This window comes from Lepidochelys kempii, chromosome 2, assembly GCF_965140265.1.
Source record: "Lepidochelys kempii isolate rLepKem1 chromosome 2, rLepKem1.hap2, whole genome shotgun sequence".
NCBI lineage: Eukaryota > Metazoa > Chordata > Testudines > Cheloniidae > Lepidochelys > Lepidochelys kempii.
In genome coordinates, this window is record NC_133257.1 from 175920215 (window position 1) to 175942027 (window position 21813).

Here is a 21813-nt window from a genome sequence, read left to right on the forward strand (position 1 = left end):
AGTGGAATCGCATCATAATACAGGTTTGGGATGATGAGCAGAGGCACAGAACTTTCGGATAGGCAAAGCCATATTCCTGGATGTGTGTACAGAGTTTGCATCCCCCCGGCCCCTGCCCTCCAGCTCAGCAACACCAAAATGAGAGCTGCACTGAGAGTGGAGAAACGGGTGGTGATTGCACAGTGGAAACTTAAAACGCCAGATTGCTATTGGTCAGTTGGGAATCAATTTGGAGTTGGGAAATCCATCATGGAGGCCGTGGTCCTGCAGGTGTGCAGGGCTCTTAATTGTCTGCTGCTACGCAGGACTGTGACTCTTGGCAATGTGCAGGACATAGTGGATGGATTTGCAGCGGTGGGGTTCTCGAACTGCAATAGAGCGATAAACAATACATATCACTATTTTGACACCAGACCACCTTGCCACAGAGTACATCAACAGAAAGGGCTACTTTTCTATTGTTATGCAATTGCTGGTGGGTCACCAGGGATGCTTCTCTGACTCTGGCTGGTCAGGGAAGGTGCACAATGCTCGCATTGTTAGGAATACAGGACTGTTCAGAAAACTATCGCACCCCCCCACCTCCGATTGGTGGATTACCACTGGCAATGTTGAAATGCCTATAGTGATCCTGGGTAACCCAGCCTACCCCTTGCTGCCCTGGCTCATCAAGCTGTACATCGGCCACCTCGACACCACCAAGAAAAGCTTCCACTATTGGCTCAGCAGGTGCAGAATGACAGCTGAATGTGCCTTTGGTTGTTTGAAGGGACACTGGCATTATTTACTCACAAGATGGAACCTCCAATAAGAAAAATATCCCAATGGTTACAGCTGCCTGCTGTGTCCTGCATCAGATCTGTGAAGGAAAGGGGGAAAGTTTCCACAGGGGTGGAGGGCAGAGGTGGAGCAGCTCCCTGCTGAATTTGAACAGCCAGATACAAGGGCTATTAGAAGAGCTCAATGTTGAGCTTATACGGCTCAGGGAGGCTTTGAAAGACCATTTTAATAGTGAGCCAGAGTGGTGGGTGTGGTGGTAGTGTGCTGTACCTGGCCCTGCTCTTTTTTGGCACGGTATGTGTTGGGTGGTGATAGCTGTACATGTAGAGATATAACATTATCCGTGCACCTACTAGTTTTTGTGTGTGAATGATCTTATGCGGTAAGTGACACTGTGCAGCAACAGGTAACTGGTCGCTTTCCGAACTGATGAGCACCGTCCAGCATATGTTGTGACCTAATAAAGATGAATTATGTTCTAAATAATAGAATTATTCTGTAACAAAATCAGTGCAAAAACATCCCAGGCAATTTAAAAACAAATATGTTAAAAACATAGTAAAACTTAATAAATTTAGAGAACAGAACTTATGAAGGGGAAATAACATTCCCATCCATTCCAGCTACACATATACCAACCATGGCTTTCTCAGGTCAGCGTATGTGAAGCCGTGATTCTTCTAATGTCCTCCAGGGTGGAGTGGTAAGGGTAGTGCTGAGACCTGTAAGGCCACGCAGAATGTTGGGGGTTTTTAGGGAGGTCCCGATACTGAGTTCTCAATGGGCTGCAGAGGAGGCGAGCACGGGATTGTGGAACATGCAGGTCCACCAGAGTTTACAGCAGTGGTCTCCAACCTTTTTACGCCCAAGGCCACTTTTTGAATTTAAGGGCAACCCAGGATCTACCCTGCCCCTTCCCCAAGGCCCCACCCCCCTCACTCCATCCCCCCCATCTCCATTGCTCACCCTCACTCACTTTCACCGGGCTGGGGCAGGGGGTTGGGGTTCGGGACGGGGAGTGGGCTCTGGGCTGAGGCCTGAGGGGTTCATAGTGTGGGAGGGGGCTCTGGGCTGAGCCTGGGGCAGGGGGTGCAAGCTCTGGGAGGGAGTTTGGGTGCAGGAGGGGGCTCCAGGCTGGGGCAGAGTGTTGGGGTGCAGGAGGGGGTATGGGGTGCTGGCTCTGGGAGGGGACTCAGGGCTGGGGCAGGGGCTTGGGTGTAGGAGGTGGTATGGGGGTGCTGGCTCCAAGAGGCTGCAGGTTGGGTGATCGAAGAGAAATGCTGGGCCAGAATAACTGGGCCTGCTGTACTCATGCTATACCTGGTCTTAATGTTGCAGAGCCATTCAGAACCTGCCCACTGAAGGGGGTGGTACTTACCTCGGGTGGCCCCGGCCCCATGCCACTCCTGGAAGGGACCAATGTGGCTCTGCGCGCTACACCTCTCTGCAGGCACCGCCCCGCAGCTCCCATTGGCCACAGTTCCCTATTCCCGCCCAATAGGAGCTGTGGGGGCAGTGTTTGCAGGCAGGAACAGTGCACGGAGACCCCTTCCTCCCCCTCCGGGGGCCGCACTGGCCGCTTCTGGGAGCAGCTTGGCGCCGGGGTAGGCAGAGAGTCTGCCTTAGCAGCAGCTCCGCTGCACCACTGGAGATCATGATCAACTGGGAGAGTCTCCAGGATCGACCAGTCAATCGCGATCGATGGGTCGGTGACTACTGGTCTACAGCATCTGTATTTTGCTGCTTGAGATATCCCATTATTTCCTGGTGCATCTCCCTCTCCTTTTCCTGTGCCTTTCTCCTCTCTACCCTGTCCTCCTCAAGGCTGTCCGCAGTGTTCATCCTCCAGGCCCTGTGCTTGCTGTCTGATGTAGCACTGGCCTGTGGGATCTCATTGAACATGTCACCTTGAGTCCTCTCCTTTCTCCACCTTATCTGGCCCAGGCATTCTGTGGAGGGGGAAACTGTGAAGGCTGCAATGGCAGTAGCTGCAGACAAAACACACAGAGGTATTTATTGTCAGTGTATTTGCTATGAAAATGAAACTTAAGAGGCTGAAATCACCCTCCCCGCCTTCCGCTCCCCTTTAGTTTTAAGCACTAGATTTTCACTTCTGCTGATAGGCACCGACTTGTACTGGCGCCGGTGGGTGCTCAACCTCCTGCTGCCCCCAGCCCTGCCCCTTTCTCCAAAGTCCCCAACCCAACTCCGCCCCCTTCCTGCCCCTATTCCTATTCCTTCCCGAAATGCCTGGCCCCGCCCCCTCCCCGGGCGTGCCATGTTCCCACTCCTCCCCCCTCCCTCCCGGAGCTTGCTACAGCTGTGTGGCATCGGCAAGCGCTGGGAGGTTGGTGGAGGAGCAGAGATGCGGCGCGCTCGGGAGGAGGCGGCAACAGAGGTGGAGGTGAGGTGGGGCGGGGAGGGGAGGGGAGCTTGGCTGCCGGTGGATGCAGAGCACCCACTAATTTTTCCTTCTCGGTGCTCCAGCACTGGAGCACCCACAGAGTCAGCGCCTGTGGTTCTGCTTGGGATTGCTTATGCGTGGCACCAGTCACAGCCCTAGCCATGGTGAGTGTGGCCCACTGAGGGCTGGGGAAATGAGGGAATTGCTCAGTTGAATGATTCTAGTAGCATAGGGCAGGGGCACTGGATACTGGCACCGTTTTGCACAGGGTCGTGATGATTTTAGCTATGCCTCACTCCTGAGGGTAGCAAAGATAGAGAGAGCACAACTGCGGCTGGCATCCTGAAGCTGCTTGGGCCTGTGTATGCTGCTAGCCCGTGTACTGCAGTGGTGCTTGCTGAAGTTTTCACTGAGTAGCATAGGAATGCAGCCTTCCCTAGAAACTTTTGGCAGAGGATTGCAGAATACCCCCATGAAAGTTTCATTGAGATCTCTCTGGGGGATTCATGGGACATCCCTGTGCACGTAAACAATCTGCTCTGCCTGCCCCCTGCCTAACTAGAAGGAATGAAAAGCAGATAGCAACTCCACCTCTCTCGGTTATACCACTGTCTCTTCCAGCATGAGTAAATTAATGAAAGGTCCAAAGATGTGTCCTGCTACTTTGGGGGTGCCCTCCCTGTAACTGAATATCTACACGCTTCCCAGGGTTCCTTCCTCTGCTTCGGGTTCATCCACGCTCGACTGGCTGGGCTGAGGTGGAGTCAAAAACAGGTCCCGGCTTGCTGCACAGCTGGATCCCCCCAGGTTGCCTGTCCCACATACTCTCTCCTCCTCTTCTTCATCCGCCACCATCTCCTCCTCCTCGCTGTTCACAGCAGGGGCTTGTGACTCTGGCTCATTGGCGGTATCCACAGTGCTGTTGTGGGTGGTGGGGTCTCTGCTGAGTATGACCATGCAGCTCTTTGTAAATGCAGCAGATCTGTGACTTGGCCTCCCTGGCCTTCTGGTATGCCTGCCACAGTTCCTTGGCTTTCATGCGGCACTGCTGCTGTTAGACGCCTTCTCCTGCATTCCCCCATGCAACCTGCTTGTAGACGCTGACATTTCTGCACCTGGTTTGGAACTGCCTGCACAGCCCCCTCACCCCACAGGCCCAGGAGATCCAGTATCTCCTGTCTACTCCAGCCAGGTGTGTGTCTGGTGTGTGTAGCCAGCATGGTCAGCTGGGCAGTTGCATATAACAACGGAGAGCTGCTAGGTGTGCTTGCCAAGCTGGGCAATCACAAAAAAGGAATTTCAAAAATTCATAGGGCTTTAAAGGGGAAGGAATGCATTTCCGTTCTCAGTGACCCCAACAGCAGAGTTCACAATGGTGACCAGAGAGGGCAGTGTGGGGCATTGTGGGAAAGCTGCTGGAGGATAGTTAGGGTTGCCTTAAGTAACTTGGTGTCTACACTCAGACTGTATTGACCTAAGTACATTGACTGTGGCTCTATTCTACTCAGGGAGGTGGTGGTCTTAAGTTGGCGTGCAAGGGCACTTACATCTGTGGGAACCTAATTTAAGTGTAGACACAGGCACAGCTAGGTTGATGTAACCTGCCTTGCATGGATCTAACTGTGTAGTGTAGACTGGGCCGAAGGCACACTAGCTACCAGAACTCCTGCCTTCTATCACAGGCACTGATTAGCCCTAAGATTCTTGACTGGAGAGTCATTTCTGTGACACTGCAGCACCATCTAGATCTAGGTGTGAATCACCACTCACTCAGAAGTTTCTTTTCTCTCCAGGAATTCATCATGGAATCCTGGTCATTTGAAGAGTTTAAAGAACAGGTTAGAGAGACACCTGTCAGGCATGATCTAGAGCATTGGTTCTTAACTGGTTTACCATTGTGGGCTGCATATGCAGGTCTCTGTGTTATGTGGGTTGCATCAACACAATATATATATATATATATATATATATATACTATCTCTACAGCTACAAAAAATTAGGTTTAGTATTTGTTATCTGACAGCACTATGATTCAAATTGATACGGTGCCTTTCATTTCAACACTGGCAAATGTCTACTAAGAGCATTTTAAATTAGCAAAAGAAGTCAAAACATTAACTGTTAAAAATCAATTAATGTATTGTAAGGTTGGCATGGCTGGGTGTATTGCCCCCCTCACTTCTGCGCTGCTGCTGAGCTGAGCACCCGGAGAGCACAGCTGTGGAACCTGCCTGTAAAGATGGGGAGCCTTGCGTGGTGTGGAGTGCCTCCCCAGTATCTAGACCCCCCCCAACAGCGTGCTGGCACACATGCCTGCTCTGCAGAGACCGGGTGCCCTATTGGGGCAGAACAGCTTGTCTAGGGACTGTCTTCTCCAGCACCCAGCCCCGCACCCAGGGACTGCCTCCCATGCACCTAGCTCCCCACCTAGGGACTATGCCTTACTATCTAGCCCCCCATCCAGGGACTTCCCCCAGCCACCAGTCCCCTATGCATCAGCTGCAGCCCCCTCCTGCGGTCCTAGCCCCTGACCTCCCCCCACATGCCCACTACCTTACCTCCACTGCAGGAAGCTCAGCTGTGCTGCCCGCCCTGCTCACCTGCTGTTGTGGTCCAAGTGTGGGGCCCGTGTTTGCACCCACTCGACGGCTTAGTGCCTGGGCAGGTGCCCCTCACATCCGACCATAGTTACAGCCCTGAGGATATTGCATGGGCCACAGCTGTGTGCTGATTAGGCCACAAGTTGAGATCCACTGGTCTAGAGATATTTAATCCTGCCTCAGTGCAGGGGGCTGGTCTAGATGACCTCTCGAGGTCCCTTCCAGCCCTACATTTCTGTGCTTGTATGGAGAGCTGATGGATTTATGTAAGTACCTGTGATTACCGGTGAAACAATAATGCCCCGCACTGATAGCATAGTAGCTGACTTTGGTATTTATAACTAACTAGGCCAGCAAAGTAAACATTCCTTGTCTGACATGAGAAAAAAACAAAGTAAATAGATATTGCAGTTTCAAGGTGAACATATTTGAAAGCTGTAGATGTTTAAAGTCTTCTCCTTTGGCTCTAGGAATGTGAATTGCAGCAGGGTCCTATTAAATGCAGATCTGCAGAAGCACTGTAATAAAATTGAGCACAGTGGGCAATAATTTAAAAAGAATGATGAGGTCCCTGTCACTGACTCAATTACTGGGTCCCTGCTACTCCCAAGGCTTTCAGGAATTTCAGAGATCATGTGGGCTTGGAAAAGAGTGGAGCCTTATTGTGAAAAATCCCATAAAGCAGGTGGGAGGGGAGGGGAACGTTAATTAGGAACACCTGCAAACCCCACAATGTACTGTACTTACTAATTAAGTATAAAGGTACTGGTATCAGCACTTCACCTTGAAGTGGGCATTCAACTCAGTGGGTATGTTCTCCTCTATGGCAAGAATGTAAATCCTATTAACATTAATGCAAAGTCATGGGGAGTATCTAGGGGAAGAATAGCATACTTCGGGCCAGATTTATCAAAGATATTTAGGTGCCTAAAGATTTGCAAATGCACCTACTAGGATTTTCAAAAGCACTTACCTGCAACGCTGGGCACCTAAATAAATATTGTAAATCTGGTCCTTGATGTCTGTTTTGTTTTCCATCCCACCACCAACCTCAGCCTGGTCCAGTCCACACAAGAGATCCACTTCCTGGACACTACAGTGCTAATAAACAATGGTCACATAAACACCACCCTATACCGGAAACCTACTGACCGCTATTCCTACCTGCATGCCTCCAGCTTTCACCCTGACCACACCACACGATCCATCGTCTACAGCCAAGCTCTGCGATACAACTGCATTTGCTCCAACCCCTCAGACAGAGACAAACACCTACAAGATCTCTGTCAAGCTTTCTTACAACTACAATACCCACCTGCAGAAGTAAAGAAACAGATTGATAGAGCCAGAAGAGTTCCCAGAAGTTACCTACTACAGGACAGGCCTAACAAAGAAAATAACAGAACGCCACTAGCCGTCACCTTCAGCCCCCAACTAAAACCCCTCCAACGCATTATTAAGGATCTACAACCTATCCTAAAGGATGACCCAACACTCTCACAAATCTTGGGAGACAGGCCAGTCCTTGCCTACAGACAGCCCCGCAACCTGAAGCAAATACTCACCAACAACCACATACCACACAACAGAACCACTAACCCAGGAACTTACCCTTGCAACAAAGCCCGTTGCCAATTGTGCCCACATATCTATTCAGGGGACACCATCACAGGGCCTAATAACATCAGCCACACTATCAGAGGCTCGTTCACCTGCACATCCACCAATGTGATCTATGCCATCATGTGCCAGCAATGCCCCTCTGCCATGTACATTGGTCAAACTGGACAGTCTCTACGTAAAAGAATAAATGGACACAAATCAGATGTCAAGAATTATAACATTCATAAACCAGTCGGAGAACACTTCAATCTCTCTGGTCACGCAATCACAGACATGAAGGTCGCTATCTTAAAACAAAAAAACTTCAAATCCAGACTCCAGCGAGAAACTGCTGAATTGGAATTCATTTGCAAATTGGATACTATTAATTTAGGCTTAAATAGAGACTTGGAGTGGCTAAGTCATTATGCAAGGTAGCCTGTTTCCTCTTGTTTTTTCCTACCCCCCCCCCCCCAGATGTTCTGGTTTAACTTGGATTTAAACTTGAAGAGTGGTCAGTTTGGATGAGCTATTACCAGCAGGAGAGTGAGTTTGTGTGTGTATGGGGGTGGGGGGGATGTGAGAAAACCTGGATTTGTGCAGGAAATAGCCCAACTTGATTGTCATGCACATTGTGTAAAGAGTTGTCACTTTGGATGGGCTATCACCAGCAGGAGAGTGAATTTGTGTGTGGGGGTGGAGGGTGAGAAAACCTGGATTTGTGCTGGAAATGACCCACCTGATGATCACTTTAGATAAGCTATTACCAGCAGGACAGTGGGGTGGGAGGAGGTATTGTTTCATATTCTCTGTGTATATATAAAGTCTGCTGCAGTTTCCACGATATGCATCTGATGAAGTGAGCTGTAGCTCACGAAAGCTTATGCTCTAATAAATTGGTTAGTCTCTAAGGTGCCACAAGTACTCCTTTTCTTTTTGCGAATACAGACTAACACAGCTGTTACTCTGAAACCTGTTTTGTGGATGTGATTCTTCCCAACCGACTGTTGGGCTGACTGTGTTACATCCTGCCACTCAGTTTGTTTACTTTCTTCAGCTGTCCATAGGTTTAGGAAGCTTTATTTATGATGAAAATACTTCACCTTCATAAACATTTAGAAAGATGGGTCATTGACCACAACAGTACTCTGACAGCTGCCTTATGAGGGACACCTCACCTCGGGGAAGCATGTATTGCACGTAGTTAGGCTATTGTTTTAAAATCACACTGGGCTTATATATCTTTTGTCTTAAAGTGTGTGTGTTATAAATAACCAAACCGCCTTCCTCCTTAAGTGCTCTCTTTTTATGTTAAGGCATTGATAGAGGTCTAGGAGTCTTGAAACTTGTGTTCTATTCCAGTTCTGCCACAGTCATTCTGGGTCCCCTTGATGTAAGTCACCCAACGTGCCTCAATTCATCCATCTGTAGAAAGGGGATAATACTGCTTTTTGTAAGGGTATTGTGAGGATAAATTAATGAAATGCTTATAAAAAGCTTTGAGATTTGTACATGGAAGTTTCTACGTATGAGTGTTTGTGTATGCAAAATCGAATGGACAGAGTAAAGAACTGCATTTTAATGTGTGATTTTTTTGTTCTTAGCCAGTTTCAAATGTGGATCAGGAGACTTTGACGGAGCTGGTGAAACCGAGCATTGACTATGTACGTCATAAAAAATTCAGATCTGGGAACTATCCATCATCATTAAGCAATGAAACTGATAGACTAGTCCACTGGTGCCATGGTGCCCCGGGAGTCATCCATATGCTAATGCAAGCTTATAAGGTAAATCTTTCTCTTATACATGTGTGCACACATCCTCACGCATCTGTATGTCTACAGAGGTGATTCTTGATCTTTAGGCTCCTAGTTTTGAAATCTTGGTCTGTAATCTTTGAGTCTTTATTCGGAATGTTAAAGGTGCCTTTGATTTTAAAAATCAATATCTCTAAACCACCTTTTACTTTAGGATTGTAGTATTATTAAGATGTAGCACTTATTGCTGATGTCAGATTACAAAGACCGCAGATGCCTAACAAATATAACATGTATCCTATCACATTAATTTAGCACTAGCGTAGTCTTTGTTCCTATGTATCCTCACTGGTTCTGCTGTTGTTTTCAGGTTCCGGAGCTCTGAGTCACAGAACATTAGTAAGCAAACAGGTTAATTAAATTTATGCAAATTGATTCCTGTTTTTGACAAGCCGCCTTGGCAGGTTCTCTGCTTGGTCTCTGAGAGGGCTGATGAAAAGCGTTCATGGTTATCTGTATAATTACATGCACTGCTACCTGAAATTTGAACTGTAAACCTCTTAAAGTGCTGCTGAATGCAACAGAAGCCACAGGAGCACGTGCTCTGGAGTGTGAGAGGAACAGTGACTGGACACTGCAGAAATCCATTTTTCCCTTCCCGATGTGATGCTTTCTCAGCCCAAAATGCTGTATATCTTGAGGAGTTGAGAGGATCAGGAATGTTTTCAGTTGGCAGACACTTCTTTGGCCCTACCTTGTCTTGTTCAGGTCACATAATCAGCTTCTTTTTACTTCTCAGTCTCCTTTCTTAAAGAGCAATATAAAAAGTAATTGAAGAGAGAGTCAACAGATCGTACTCCATACTGTAAAGTAAGAGGGATTTAGGTAATGGACAGTAGCTCCTTGGAAATTAGAACCAGCACCCAACCTTCAAGTTAAGTCATGTATCTGGACTGTCCTTGTGTGGTATAGAAAAGCTGTTCAGATAGTGAGATGTTTTCTCTGCCTTGCTGGTCGTATTTTACAAAGCTCCTGAAACTATTTAAAAAAACAACAACAAAAAACCAAACACCTCATATTGATGGTACTGTGCACTTGCTTTATGACAGCCACTGACAGATCAAGGCTTTTTAAAACTAAGTGTGTCAACCATCCCTTTTTTGTGTTGCTGCTGATCTGAGTGAGATCAGATAGAGAAGGAGCAGAAACTGGCTGCTTAAGACTACAGGTCTCTGGTGTCTCAGTGAAAACCATCTGTTTCAATCCCTGCTTTCCTGATGGACTACATAACCTAACAGCAGGTGGAGTTTTGGGTGTGAGTAAAGTCTGCAAGGGAGGGTTCTTGGTGTCTGAAACACAACTGAAGGTCAGGCTGGGAGGACTGCTTGTATGGTCCCGAGCACAATGGGGCTAGTGCCTCGCAGAGCTACTACAATGCAAACAGTAATCTCCAGTCAAGGCAATTTATTGCTCTTTGGTGTGCTTCTGGTAAAGAGGCAAATGCCATACTGGGTAATATGAAATGTAAAGCACCTGCCCTTGGCCAGCAGTTCCCATGACACCAACCAGAAGGGTTGGGGCTGAAACCCCTTGTGCCCCCATCTGTTACACGAATCTAATTAGAATAACCCTTTTGTATTTCAAGTTTAAATCAAATGCAGTCACAACTTGAAGGGGGGGGGGGAGTAGTAAAAAAGAGAGAGTGAGAACTCTTGAGATGGTCCACATTCATCATCTATAGAGAGAATCTAGAATTGAAGATCCCAATCTTGTATTTTCAGGTGGTCATGCTTTCAGATTCATAAAGTCCTCTTCATTTTCTTTTATCCTGCACAGGAGGGGAAGCAGTCTGGTAAGAGAGAGGAAAATTATTGCCGTGATGGGTGGATTATAAATAGCTAGAGAATGGATGAAACGTGCCCCATTCTCCACTCCCTTTCTCTGTTGGTGGGTAGGTTGGTTGAAATTGAGTGTTTTTCTTATTCCATAGACCTTTAAAGAGGATAAATATTTGAAGGATGCCATGGACTGCAGTGATGTCATCTGGCAGAGAGGTTTGCTGAGGAAAGGGTATGGAATCTGCCATGGGACCGCTGGCAATGGCTACTCCTTCTTATCTCTCTATCACCTAACTGAAGACAAAAAGTATCTCTACCGGGCTTGCAAGGTGGGATTTACTGCATCGCTGCTTCTCTGCTGGCTACAGTCATGTATGAATTTCTGTGTGATTAATTGCAAACGTCACATACCCTAATAGAATAAAAAGGAATAATATTTCTATGCTACCTGTAACTTTTGTTTAATTCTCAAAATGTATGGAGTGTTTAGAATCAGAAACAGGAGTGGCCTGAAAAGATGATACCTGCTCTAAACAAAGCTAACCAGTGTTCTATTGTGGTATTAAAAATATTCTATAGGTATTCCCTTGTGATATCCGCTACAGGAGACATCTGATCTAGCAGTGACTGTTCAGTGGTCTGTAATGAATATACTTTGGTTCATTGACTTTCACACTAATTGTTACCTTGGGGTTCTAGAACTCTGAATTGCGTGGATTAGATTTCAATGTATATAAAATGAATTGATTATTTTTTTGCTGGGTTTGAGAGCCCCATGGTGTAAATACTGCTCTGAGAGCTGCTGAGTTCTAATCCCTGCTCTGACATATTGTTTCCCTTTGTGATCTTGGGAAAGTCATCTGTGCTCTGTGCCTCTGTTTTCTTATCTCACAAGGGTGTTATGAGCCTTAACTCACTGAAGTTGATTAGACAGTCTGAATCTGTTTAAAATACTTCAGGAGGAAACTTGAAAAATAGTCTCCCAACTGTCTTCAAATCAGCAGTGGCCATCTGTACAGAGGCTGTGTGTAGATTCCAATTAATTTCATTGTGGAACAGTTGGAAGTTTTAAAACTATTGGTGCTCTGTTTGCTTGTATCCTCTGATATTTACTGTAACGCCAGCAAACCAGAGGCCTGGCTGGTATCAGACCTCAGGATTTCCTGTCTTCCGGCTCTGGATTCGTCCCAGGAGGCAGCATGGTTTGAAGGGCAGTGGCATTAGAGATGTAGATCTAAACTATTTTATAAATCACTAGCAGTCACGTAGAATGTGTAATGTCTGTAGGTCAATCTGTCTTGACCAGGTCTAACGCGATGTATTTTAAGTACTTTTATATGGCCTCCATCACTATAATGTCTGAGTGCCTCACAATCCTTCAATGTTTTTAAGAACATAAGAATGACCATATTGGGTCAGATCAATGGTCCATCTAGCCCAGTATCCTGATTTCCACCCGTGGCCAGAGCCTGATGCTTCCGAGGGAGTGAACAAAACAGGGCAATTATTGAGTGATCCATTCCCCTGTCATCCAGACCCAATTTCTGGCAGTCACTGGCTTAGGGACACTCAGAGCGTGGCGTTGCATCCCTGACCATCTAGGCTAATAGCCATTGGTGGACCCTATCCTCCATGAACTTACCTAATTCTTTTTTGAGCCCAGTTATAGTTTTAGCCTTCACAACATCCCCTGGCAATGAATTCCACAGGTTGATTGTGCATTGTGTAAAGAACTTCCTTATGTTTATTTTAAACCTGCTGCCTGTTGATTTCACTGGGTGACCTCTGGTTCTTGTGTTACATAAAGGGGTAAATAACGCTTCCTTATTCACTTTCTCTACACCAGTGGCCTTCAACCTTTCCAGACTACTACTACTGTACCCCTTTCAGTAGTCTGATTCGTCTTACGTACCCCCAAGCTTCACCTCACTTAAAATCTACTTTCTTACAAAATCAGACATAAAAACACAAGTGTCACAGCACGCTATTACTGAACAATTGCTTACTTTCTCGTTTTTACGATATAATTATAAAATAAATCAGTTGACTATATTGTACTTGCATTTCAGTGTATAGTATATAGAGCAGTATAAACAAGTCATTGTCTGTATGAAATGTTAGTAACTGACTTCTTTAGTGCTTTTTATGTTGCCTGTTGTAAAGCTAGGCAAACATCTAGATGAATTGATGTACCCCCAGGAAGACCACTGCATGCCCCCAGGGGTACATGTACCCCTGATTGAGAACCAGTGCTCTTCCTCATTCACAATTTTATAGATTTAAGATGAATAGTCCCAGTCTTTTTAATCTCTCCTCATATGCAAATTGTTCCATACCCTTAATCATTTTTGTTGCCCTTTTCTGTACTGTTTTGAATTCTAATTTATCTTTATCCTCACAACACACCTGTGAGTTAGGAAGTGCTATTAATCCCATGTTACAGATGGGGAACTGAGGCACAGGGAGACTGACTTGCCAAAGGCCATACAAGATGTCAAACCCAAGTTCTTCCACTCCCAGGCTAGTGCCCTTACCCCTGGACCATCCTCCTCCTCTTCTAATCAGCGTTTTGTCGTATGCCCTTTGTGGGAGGACAGAAGGATTGTAATGTCTGGTAATATATTACAGCCACTTTGCATCCTGGAGTCTCCAAGGATCTGAAGCAGTCTTAAACATTTAAGGGATAGGCTTTCAAAAGTGCTAAGGCAGTTTGTAAAATCTCTCCTGTATGCAGCAGTGTGCAACAAGATGTCCAGTCACACTGGTTACCTACAGCCATCTATTTAAATAATTGTATGGCTTCTGTCACCACAGTATCTGATCACACTGAAAGCATGAGGCTGAAGATAGAGAATCCACCCAAGAATCTGATAACTGCACAGTTGCTTGTTGGCTATTTCGTGCATCAATAAGAGGGACTTGGAAGACAGCAGGGGGTTACTGAGTCAGAGAGAGATCACTTGCCTGAATGCTTCAATCTTTCAATAACACAGTTAGTTATTTAATGTGTTTTTTGTTGGGCTTGCAACAGATTGTCCCATTAGTTGAATAAACTTGTCTGCTAGTGGCTGTAGGTACCTCTGATCTTCTGGGCCTTGTATATCTGAGATTGTTGAAATTTTTTTTCTGGTTAATAACATTGTAACGATATAAAATGGAAAGGCTAAGTAGTGATCAGAGGTAGATCCTCCACCCCTTCAGTCACCTAATTAGCAGCGTGAAACAGAATCTCAGTGAAGGTAAAAGCATTTTTAACACAAACAGGACTTTTGAAGTCAGAAAGGAATTTCTTTAGAACAGTCCATCTGGGTAGATGGCAGCCTAAGATGCTTTCTTGATTAACATGCCTGCCTGGCTTTCTCTCTCCACGCCCTCTTCCTTCTCTCCCCCCACCCCTGACTTGGAGCTAGGAACTTTTGAATTATAATCCAGCTCTGATACCAATTCCCCTCAGAGGCTTTCAGAAAGTCACTTATCCTCTACTTCCATTCCCGGAATAATAATGATACTTTACCTTTCATGGATGCCATGAGAAGTCATTAAGGGTAGAAACACTTTGCAGACAAAAGTCCAGTTCTGCTCTCCATTACAGGGGGAGTAATTTGTAGATTTCAGTGGGAGTCACACCTGCATAACTGAGGGCAGAAATGGGTCTAAAAATTATTTGAGATGAGTACTAATACTTAGTCTTTCCTAAAAGCATCACCCGCCTCTCATTAAATGAAGAAGTTATTTTTCAGGAATATGTGGGAGGAATAGGGGTGAGACTTTCCTTTTGCTTCTGATTAATTGATTCTTGGTCTGGTCTCGTGACTGTTGTCGTTGAGTGCAGTAGAATCAAATGACAAAAAAAGTATCCTATAGCTAGACTCTCGTACAAGTGGAGCAATGGCGACCTCTGCTGTGAAGGAAAAGCTATTCTTTGCAAGCCTGTTCAAATTACAGGGGAAATTTTTTAAAAAGATAGGTGCACTGCAAGACTGGTCCAGTAATAGAGGACTCGGAGCTGAAACATTTTAGAAAAGCAAAGTGCATGGAGACATCAGGGGAATAGGCGGGATCCACATATTGCTTCTGAGAGGCCCATAAAAGCTTTTAAACTGATGTTGCTGTTAAAATTGTTCCAAATGCAATTTGCGAGTAATTAATGTTAGCCCAGTACTTGTAGCATTCTCTATACGAAGTATACCAACTACTGTTAAGCATATGGGAAAATGATACAATTTTCATTGGCACCCTCTGCCCAGTTGTGGCAGAAAATGGAAAGTTCTTGAAAACAAAAGATTGACAACCTTAATGATCCAACTGTATTTATAACGATTTACCATAATGCTCAGGGTGGACAAAATAAGGTTCGTAATGTAATAGCAGTTGAATATTAAATATTCTAAATTGAAGTGTGAGCAGTGTAAGGACACAGAAATGTGATTAATTGACATTACTCATGACCACAAAGATACATTAGCAGGGAGAGGCAGAAATTGGTGCCATTATGGTGCATCCTCTGCTTGCCCTTGAAATTGACATACAAATATATTCTTGCAGCATTTTTCTTTCCTCCTTCCGCCCCCAAGTTGTTCAGTGAAAAGGGTAAGTAAAATCTGCCCCACTAATTAAACTGTATCACTATGTAGTGGATTTCAGTTAATCTGCATTTTCAGTTTCCTGAAAACTAACTGAAGTCCTATCCTGGATGAGGCAGGACAATTTAATCTTGGATAATGATTCCAGTTTGTTTCTCTACTTGAGCCTCATTGCGTTTTCTATATATTAAAAGTTGTCTTTATGTGCTGCTGTCCAAGCTTGCAGCTGTACACATATACACTTAAGCCACTCTGTTTTCCTTTTTTCTTTTTCCCTCTCTCCCAGTTTGCGGAGTGGTGTTTAGAGTACGGTGCACATGGATGTCGGATTCCTGACCGACCCTACTCTCTGTTTGAAGGTAAAGTATTGTTGTTGCAGGCTGGGTTGTATTAGGAAGAAGGACAATCTTGTGGTAAGGCATGTGACTGGGAGTCAGAAAAGCTGAGACGTTTTCCTTTATTGGGGAGAAACCTTTTAAAAGCTACATTCTACAAATTTTTAGTATAAAACTGGCGCCACTGGGTATTTGATGGGGCACTAGTTTATTCATTAACCTCTCCTGTGTTTGGAACCCTCTTGGGTCATAAGCAAGCATGAGTCTGGGCAGTTGGGTAGTTGTTGTGCATCACAGAACTACCCTATAAATCTTAATTATTGAGCGAGCAGCAGACCACAGTAACAGTGTTGCAGATTAGTAGTTTGTTTCTTTGACAGAGGCATGTAAGAAAACTTGTCTGTTAGGCTTGCCGAGGGCCAGACTTAGTTCTGTTAGTCCTTTCTTGAGCACCAATATTAACCAAATTCATCCACACGGCTAAAGAAAAGAAATGCCGTGTTTTGATGAAAGGTCTTCTTGGTGTCACTTAAATATATCTAGAACGAACAAGCAAAAAAGTAGAGATTATATTTTTCTGACACTCTCGTGTAAATCCCTTATCTTCTGTAAACTCAGAACAATAATCTTCGCCCTTAAAAATCTTTGCCTTTGAAAGTGAACCTAATGCACCACCTATCACAAGTATGGGGAATTACAGAGGATTTAATGGGATGTATTTTAGAATAGTAATGCAAGCTAAGGGCTTTTGTGTGAGCAGCAGTTGCATGCACCTCTTCCAAATGCAGTTGGGGTAAAGAATATGATTATAGTGTTTGTATTTCTGATATGGTGCCCTGAATTAACTGCTGCTTTCTGCAGTAATCGTGACTGTGTCTATATGTGGTGGAAGCAAAGTCACCCTTGGAGTTATTTGTAGAATAGAAGCTTAGAAACTCACTGAAAACGTGATGCAGAAAGAAAGCCACTCAGGGCTGTCTAGAGGTTAATGTGACCCACAGCTACAAAAAAATTGTTACAATTTGAAGGAATTTTGCAATTTTTCTTTTTTGTTTTTCTCTCTAACCCAATTTTTTCAAGTCTGAGTCAAATTGCCCCTCCTGTGCGCACATGCGTGCTCTCTCTCTCTCACACATGAGCAATTTCTGCTAAAGTCACTAGGAGTTTGCATGTGCACATTGTAGGGTGATAATTGGGCCTAGTAGGAAGAGAAGAGTTTTTAATATATTATTTTTGTATTGACCATCCGAGACTCTGAATCAGGAGAACTTTCCTATTCAGGGGAACATTTAAGCATGTCTTTAAGCATATGCTAAAGTTCTGCTGGGGCCTGGAACTGGGTGGTTAGTGTTAGATGTTGGAACCGTGTGTGGAGATGCTGACTGATTCTTTCTTGTGGGGAACGGGGAGAAAAGCTATAGAATTTTTGGGGGTGGTTTTTTAAAAATTGTCTAATACCTACATGCCCATTATGTTTCATGTTGGGCATTCAGATTGAATCATAGATTATGTTCCACATTAGGAGATACTTCAATAAAGAACTACCGTACAGTAACTGAAGATTATATAGGCTGATGCTATGACAATAAATAAGCATATACTCCATATGTATAAACTCCTCTGACAGCCATAGGCTTTCTGATCCATTGTAGCACACTTTGAGCGACTTACCTCTTACATCCTTTGAGCTCCTTCCTTGTTAGAACTCTGCAGCAGCCTCTAACGTATCATTCTTTTCTGGAAAAGGTAAAGAAAGAGTTTCAAGTTTAAAAAAATCGAAATGCAACAGGTTTGAATTCAGAATTTTTTTTGTTTTGTTTTTACGGTGGTCATTTAAAAATTGTTTTAAGAAGTGGTTAAGCTGTAACATTACCAAGATTACATACCATACATCAATAATGGCAGAACTCCACTTAGAAAACATTGCACATGTCTTTGTAGAATAGTGGTAGTCACTCTAAAATGCTGAGATTCTTTTATCATTCATGGAATCCGAATTTTACTTATATTAATATCCTGTATATGTGTGGCACCTTGCACAATTGGGCTGTGAGGTTGATTAGGGCCTCTGGGCACTACCTTCCTGATAACCATAAATATATTAATACTTTGCTTATCCAGTGGCACGGAATTGGTGACATTACGATAAACAAGGCTTCAGAAAAGAAGAGTGACTTTTTAATTTTTTTAATTTTAATCAAGAATTTCCCCTTTGGAGACACTGTGACAGGTTCCCCTGGGGGTGCCACCTGGAACTGGGGTACCGCTGAGCCCTCTGACCTACCAGCCTATCACATTGTGCTGCTGTGACAAGCTGCACACACGCTCCCGGTCTTACACTTTCACCAGCATACACATAGGTAGGGACACACCCAGCTGCAGTTGCATGCAGGCTTTCTGACTAGCCACTGCATGTACCAGCAGTAGAAAGGCTAAAGCCAGCGTAACTCTCAACTCCCCAGGCACACACCCCCTCTGGGGCATAAACCCAAAATTATACCATCTCGCGCTGCACATGGAACTGTACAGCGCAAGCTCATAGTGTTCCCCCTACCCTACACACACACAATGTGGAGAGGAATATGCAAGAGCCCCTCTGTGCTAAGGTATCCACACACTTCACTCCAAACTCACTGTTTAGATTAAAACATAAAATAAAATTATTAACTACAAAAGGATAGATTTTAAGTGATTGTAAGTGATAGCAAATAGATCAAAGCAGATTACCTAGCAAATAAAAATGCAACTTAAGCTGAATATACTAGACAGATTGGATATGGATAGCAGATTCTCACCTTAACTGATGGTACAGGAAGACTTGTAGATTCTTAAGGCATAAGCTGCATTAGCTTCACAGCTTGGAATTCTCAGGTCTTCATACACAGGCTAGAAATCCCTTTCGCCTGGGTCCAGCACTTCCCCGAGTTCAGTCTTTTTCTTCGGGTGTTTCCAGGAAACTTCTTGTGTGGGGAGGGAAGAAACACAGATGAGATCACTCCCTGCCTTATATAGCTTTTGCATATGGCAGGAACCCTTTGTTTTAAAACTTGGTTCCCGGACCGGTTTGTGGAGAAATACTGACATCCCAAGATAGAGTCCAGAATCATGTGGCCTGGTCACATGTTCTTGCAGAGTCATAGCAGCCATTACTTACAGGCTGTGTTCTCAGGAAGGCTTACCAGGTGAGAGAGAAGCTTTTCCTAGGGCCTGTTGTTTTCCCTAATGGCTCATTGCCCTGAATATGCCTCCCAACCAGCTATCTAGACTGGAAGCATCTTGTCTAGTGGGCATTACCCAGATGTAACTATATTTGAAGCACAGATACATAGTCAATATTTATAACTTCAGATACAAAAATGATACATGCATACAAATAGGATAATCATACTCAGCAAATCATAACTTTTCCAATGACACCTTACAAGTCCCATCTTGCATAAAATACATCATTATGATACAATCGTATAATAGCACATGAAGAATATGAGGTGCAGTATCACAGACACAATCTAAATTAGGAGAATAGGCTCTTTGATTATTGTTATAGGTTGAGGTGGTGTCCAAAATGTGCCAGACTCTGCAGATTCAGAGTGCCCTGTAGTGTGCATAATTTAAGGCCTCAGTCCTGCAATTGGATCCATAAAGGTGAAAACTTGCACCCTTGCAAAATCCCAGTGGCTTTGGGTCTCCATGTGGACATAAGGATTCCCCCCGCTCAGAGCAGACTGATGGATGGAGGTTTTAAAATGGGTTCTGATATATCTGATTTGAACTCTGGCTGACTGACTTTTTAAATTCTTAAGCTATTGTAATAAGAAATCAGTTTGTATGTTTCAGGCATGGCGGGAGCTATTCATTTCCTGTCGGACATATTGGTACCAGAGACTTCCCAGTTTCCAGCATTTGAACTTGGACCTCAGAGGAGAGAAAACAAAGTGGAACAGGACAGCTAAGAGGTCTGTTGCAATGGAAACTCGATGTCAAGACTGACAAGACTGTCTAGTGCCTCTGATACCGAACCAACTTTAAAGCCTAAACAAGGGACAAGGAAATCCCTCTTCACACCTCTTTCTCCAAAGGACCACAAGTCATTAAAGCATGAATCAGAAGCCATGCCCAGGTTTTATTTAAGTGATGCCTTCGGTGGTGGGAAAAGAGAGATTAAGTTTTGAACTCTTCTTTTGCAGTTGTTCTCTTCAGGTCTTTCATCAAGTGTTTGCATGTTTCTTGGTGTTGTCCATAGATGTGAGTATTTTGTTGTAAGCCAAAAGCTGTTTTCTTGTGTGAGTCCCAGTCTTGTAGCTTTTGTGCATGAGAAACAGCAAGAGCATCGCTATTTCTGCAGTGTGACTATGGATAAGGTTCCACTTGACCTGACAAATGAGAGAGTCCGGTGTAGTATAGTGACCAGGTTAATACATAGTTGTATCTTAAATGAGCTGATAATTTTCAAACAAAACATAAAGCTTTTCTGTGCTGTACTTCTCTGTTTCTTCATAAGAAACATTTTTCTCCCCATCCTCTAGAACAGTGGTGGGCAACCTGTGGCCCATTAGCGCATTAGGGTAATCTGATTGCAGGCCATGAAACATTTTGCTGATGGTGACCATTTGCAGGCACAGGCCCCCGGAGCTCCCAGTGGCTGCAGTTCACTGTTCCCGGCCAATGGGAGCTGCAGGAAGCACCCGTCACTATATCCCTGCAGCCCGCTGCTTCCCTCAGCTCGCATCGACCGAGAATGGTGAACCACGGCCACTGGGAGCTGTGGGGGTCCATGCCTGCGGACGGTCAAAGTTGGCAAAATGTGTTACGGCCCCCAGTCAGATTACCCTGATGGGCCGCAGGTTGCCCACCACTGATCTAGAAGTTATGTTTAAAGAAACTGGCCTAAATTTTCAGAAGTGATGTGTGGTGGCTCAGTTTTCAGTTTGAGAAGGCTTAAAGGGACCTGATTTGTCAGACACAGGGACTCAGCACTTTCAGAAAGAGAAGCCCCTTTAAGATGTTTTCAGTTGGGCCCTGAAAATTGAGGCATTCAAAATAATTAATAATTTTTGAGACTATAGGTCTTCCTGCCCTACAGAGCTGCTTGGAGTCCCCTTCCTACAGCAGTAACAAAAGCAAAGTATTTCTTAGTTCCTTAAACACATACCAGTAGACACCATGAGTGTGTTACTCATACCAGCATTTCTCAACGTTTCATGCGATAGCAAAGTGTGAAACTGTGACAGCAGTTACACTTTTCCTGCTAGTGCTCTTTGGTTATAACAAGCCCATCCTTTGAAGGAATCTGAAGAGCATACAGTTTACAACATATAAGTAAACGTGGGGAGAGCAGGGCTGGAAGAATAGAAGTGTCTGGTTATTGGTAATTAGGAAGGCGCACCACTTCTGAAATGAGAGGAGAGCAACTCATTTCCTCTCATTTTTCTGAATTTCAACAAGCCTGATAGCCCATCCCGTATAATAGGAGCTGTAAATGTTAGCCAGTTGGGGAGGTACAAAAGCATTAATAAACAAAAGTTAAACTATCACAGTGACCTGTGGTTGAAACTTGTTATGCAAAAAATAAAATAAAATGCAGATTTGTGTTGAGCAACCTCCCTCTCCAGTAGTTTCAATAAAAGGACAAACAGTCTTATGGGACCAGCTCTTCAGCAGATATGAATCAGCATAGGCCCACTGAAAACAGTGCCGCTGCATGTACCGTTGAGAATCTGTTACCTAATAATATTTTTCTGTTTCATTCAGGGGGAAGTGGTGTTGCATCGGGATTCCCGAGGAATAGAACTAAACTGGATGTTCTACACTCTAGTGTTTTACAATGTTTATTACATAAGTGTCTTCATCTGCAAAAAGGGGCTTATTGGAAGTGAAGGTTCCTTTATGTTTTATTAAGATTTCTGCAGTTAAA

General features: G+C 44.5%; 1 protein-coding gene across 1 annotated transcript in view; it reads left to right on the forward strand.

Moving 5' to 3' along the window:
* LANCL2 (LanC like glutathione S-transferase 2) overlaps positions 1-21498 on the forward strand; it is a 56104-nt gene extending 34606 nt beyond the window's left edge. The window contains exons 6-9 of the mRNA XM_073332810.1: positions 8991-9173; positions 11134-11310; positions 15851-15923; positions 19737-21498. Coding sequence (XP_073188911.1) covers positions 8991-9173; positions 11134-11310; positions 15851-15923; positions 19737-19852 — 549 coding nt within the window. The 3' untranslated portion in view covers positions 19853-21498. The remainder of the gene's footprint in view (positions 1-8990; positions 9174-11133; positions 11311-15850; positions 15924-19736) is intronic.
* Positions 21499-21813: the final 315 nt, after the last annotated feature.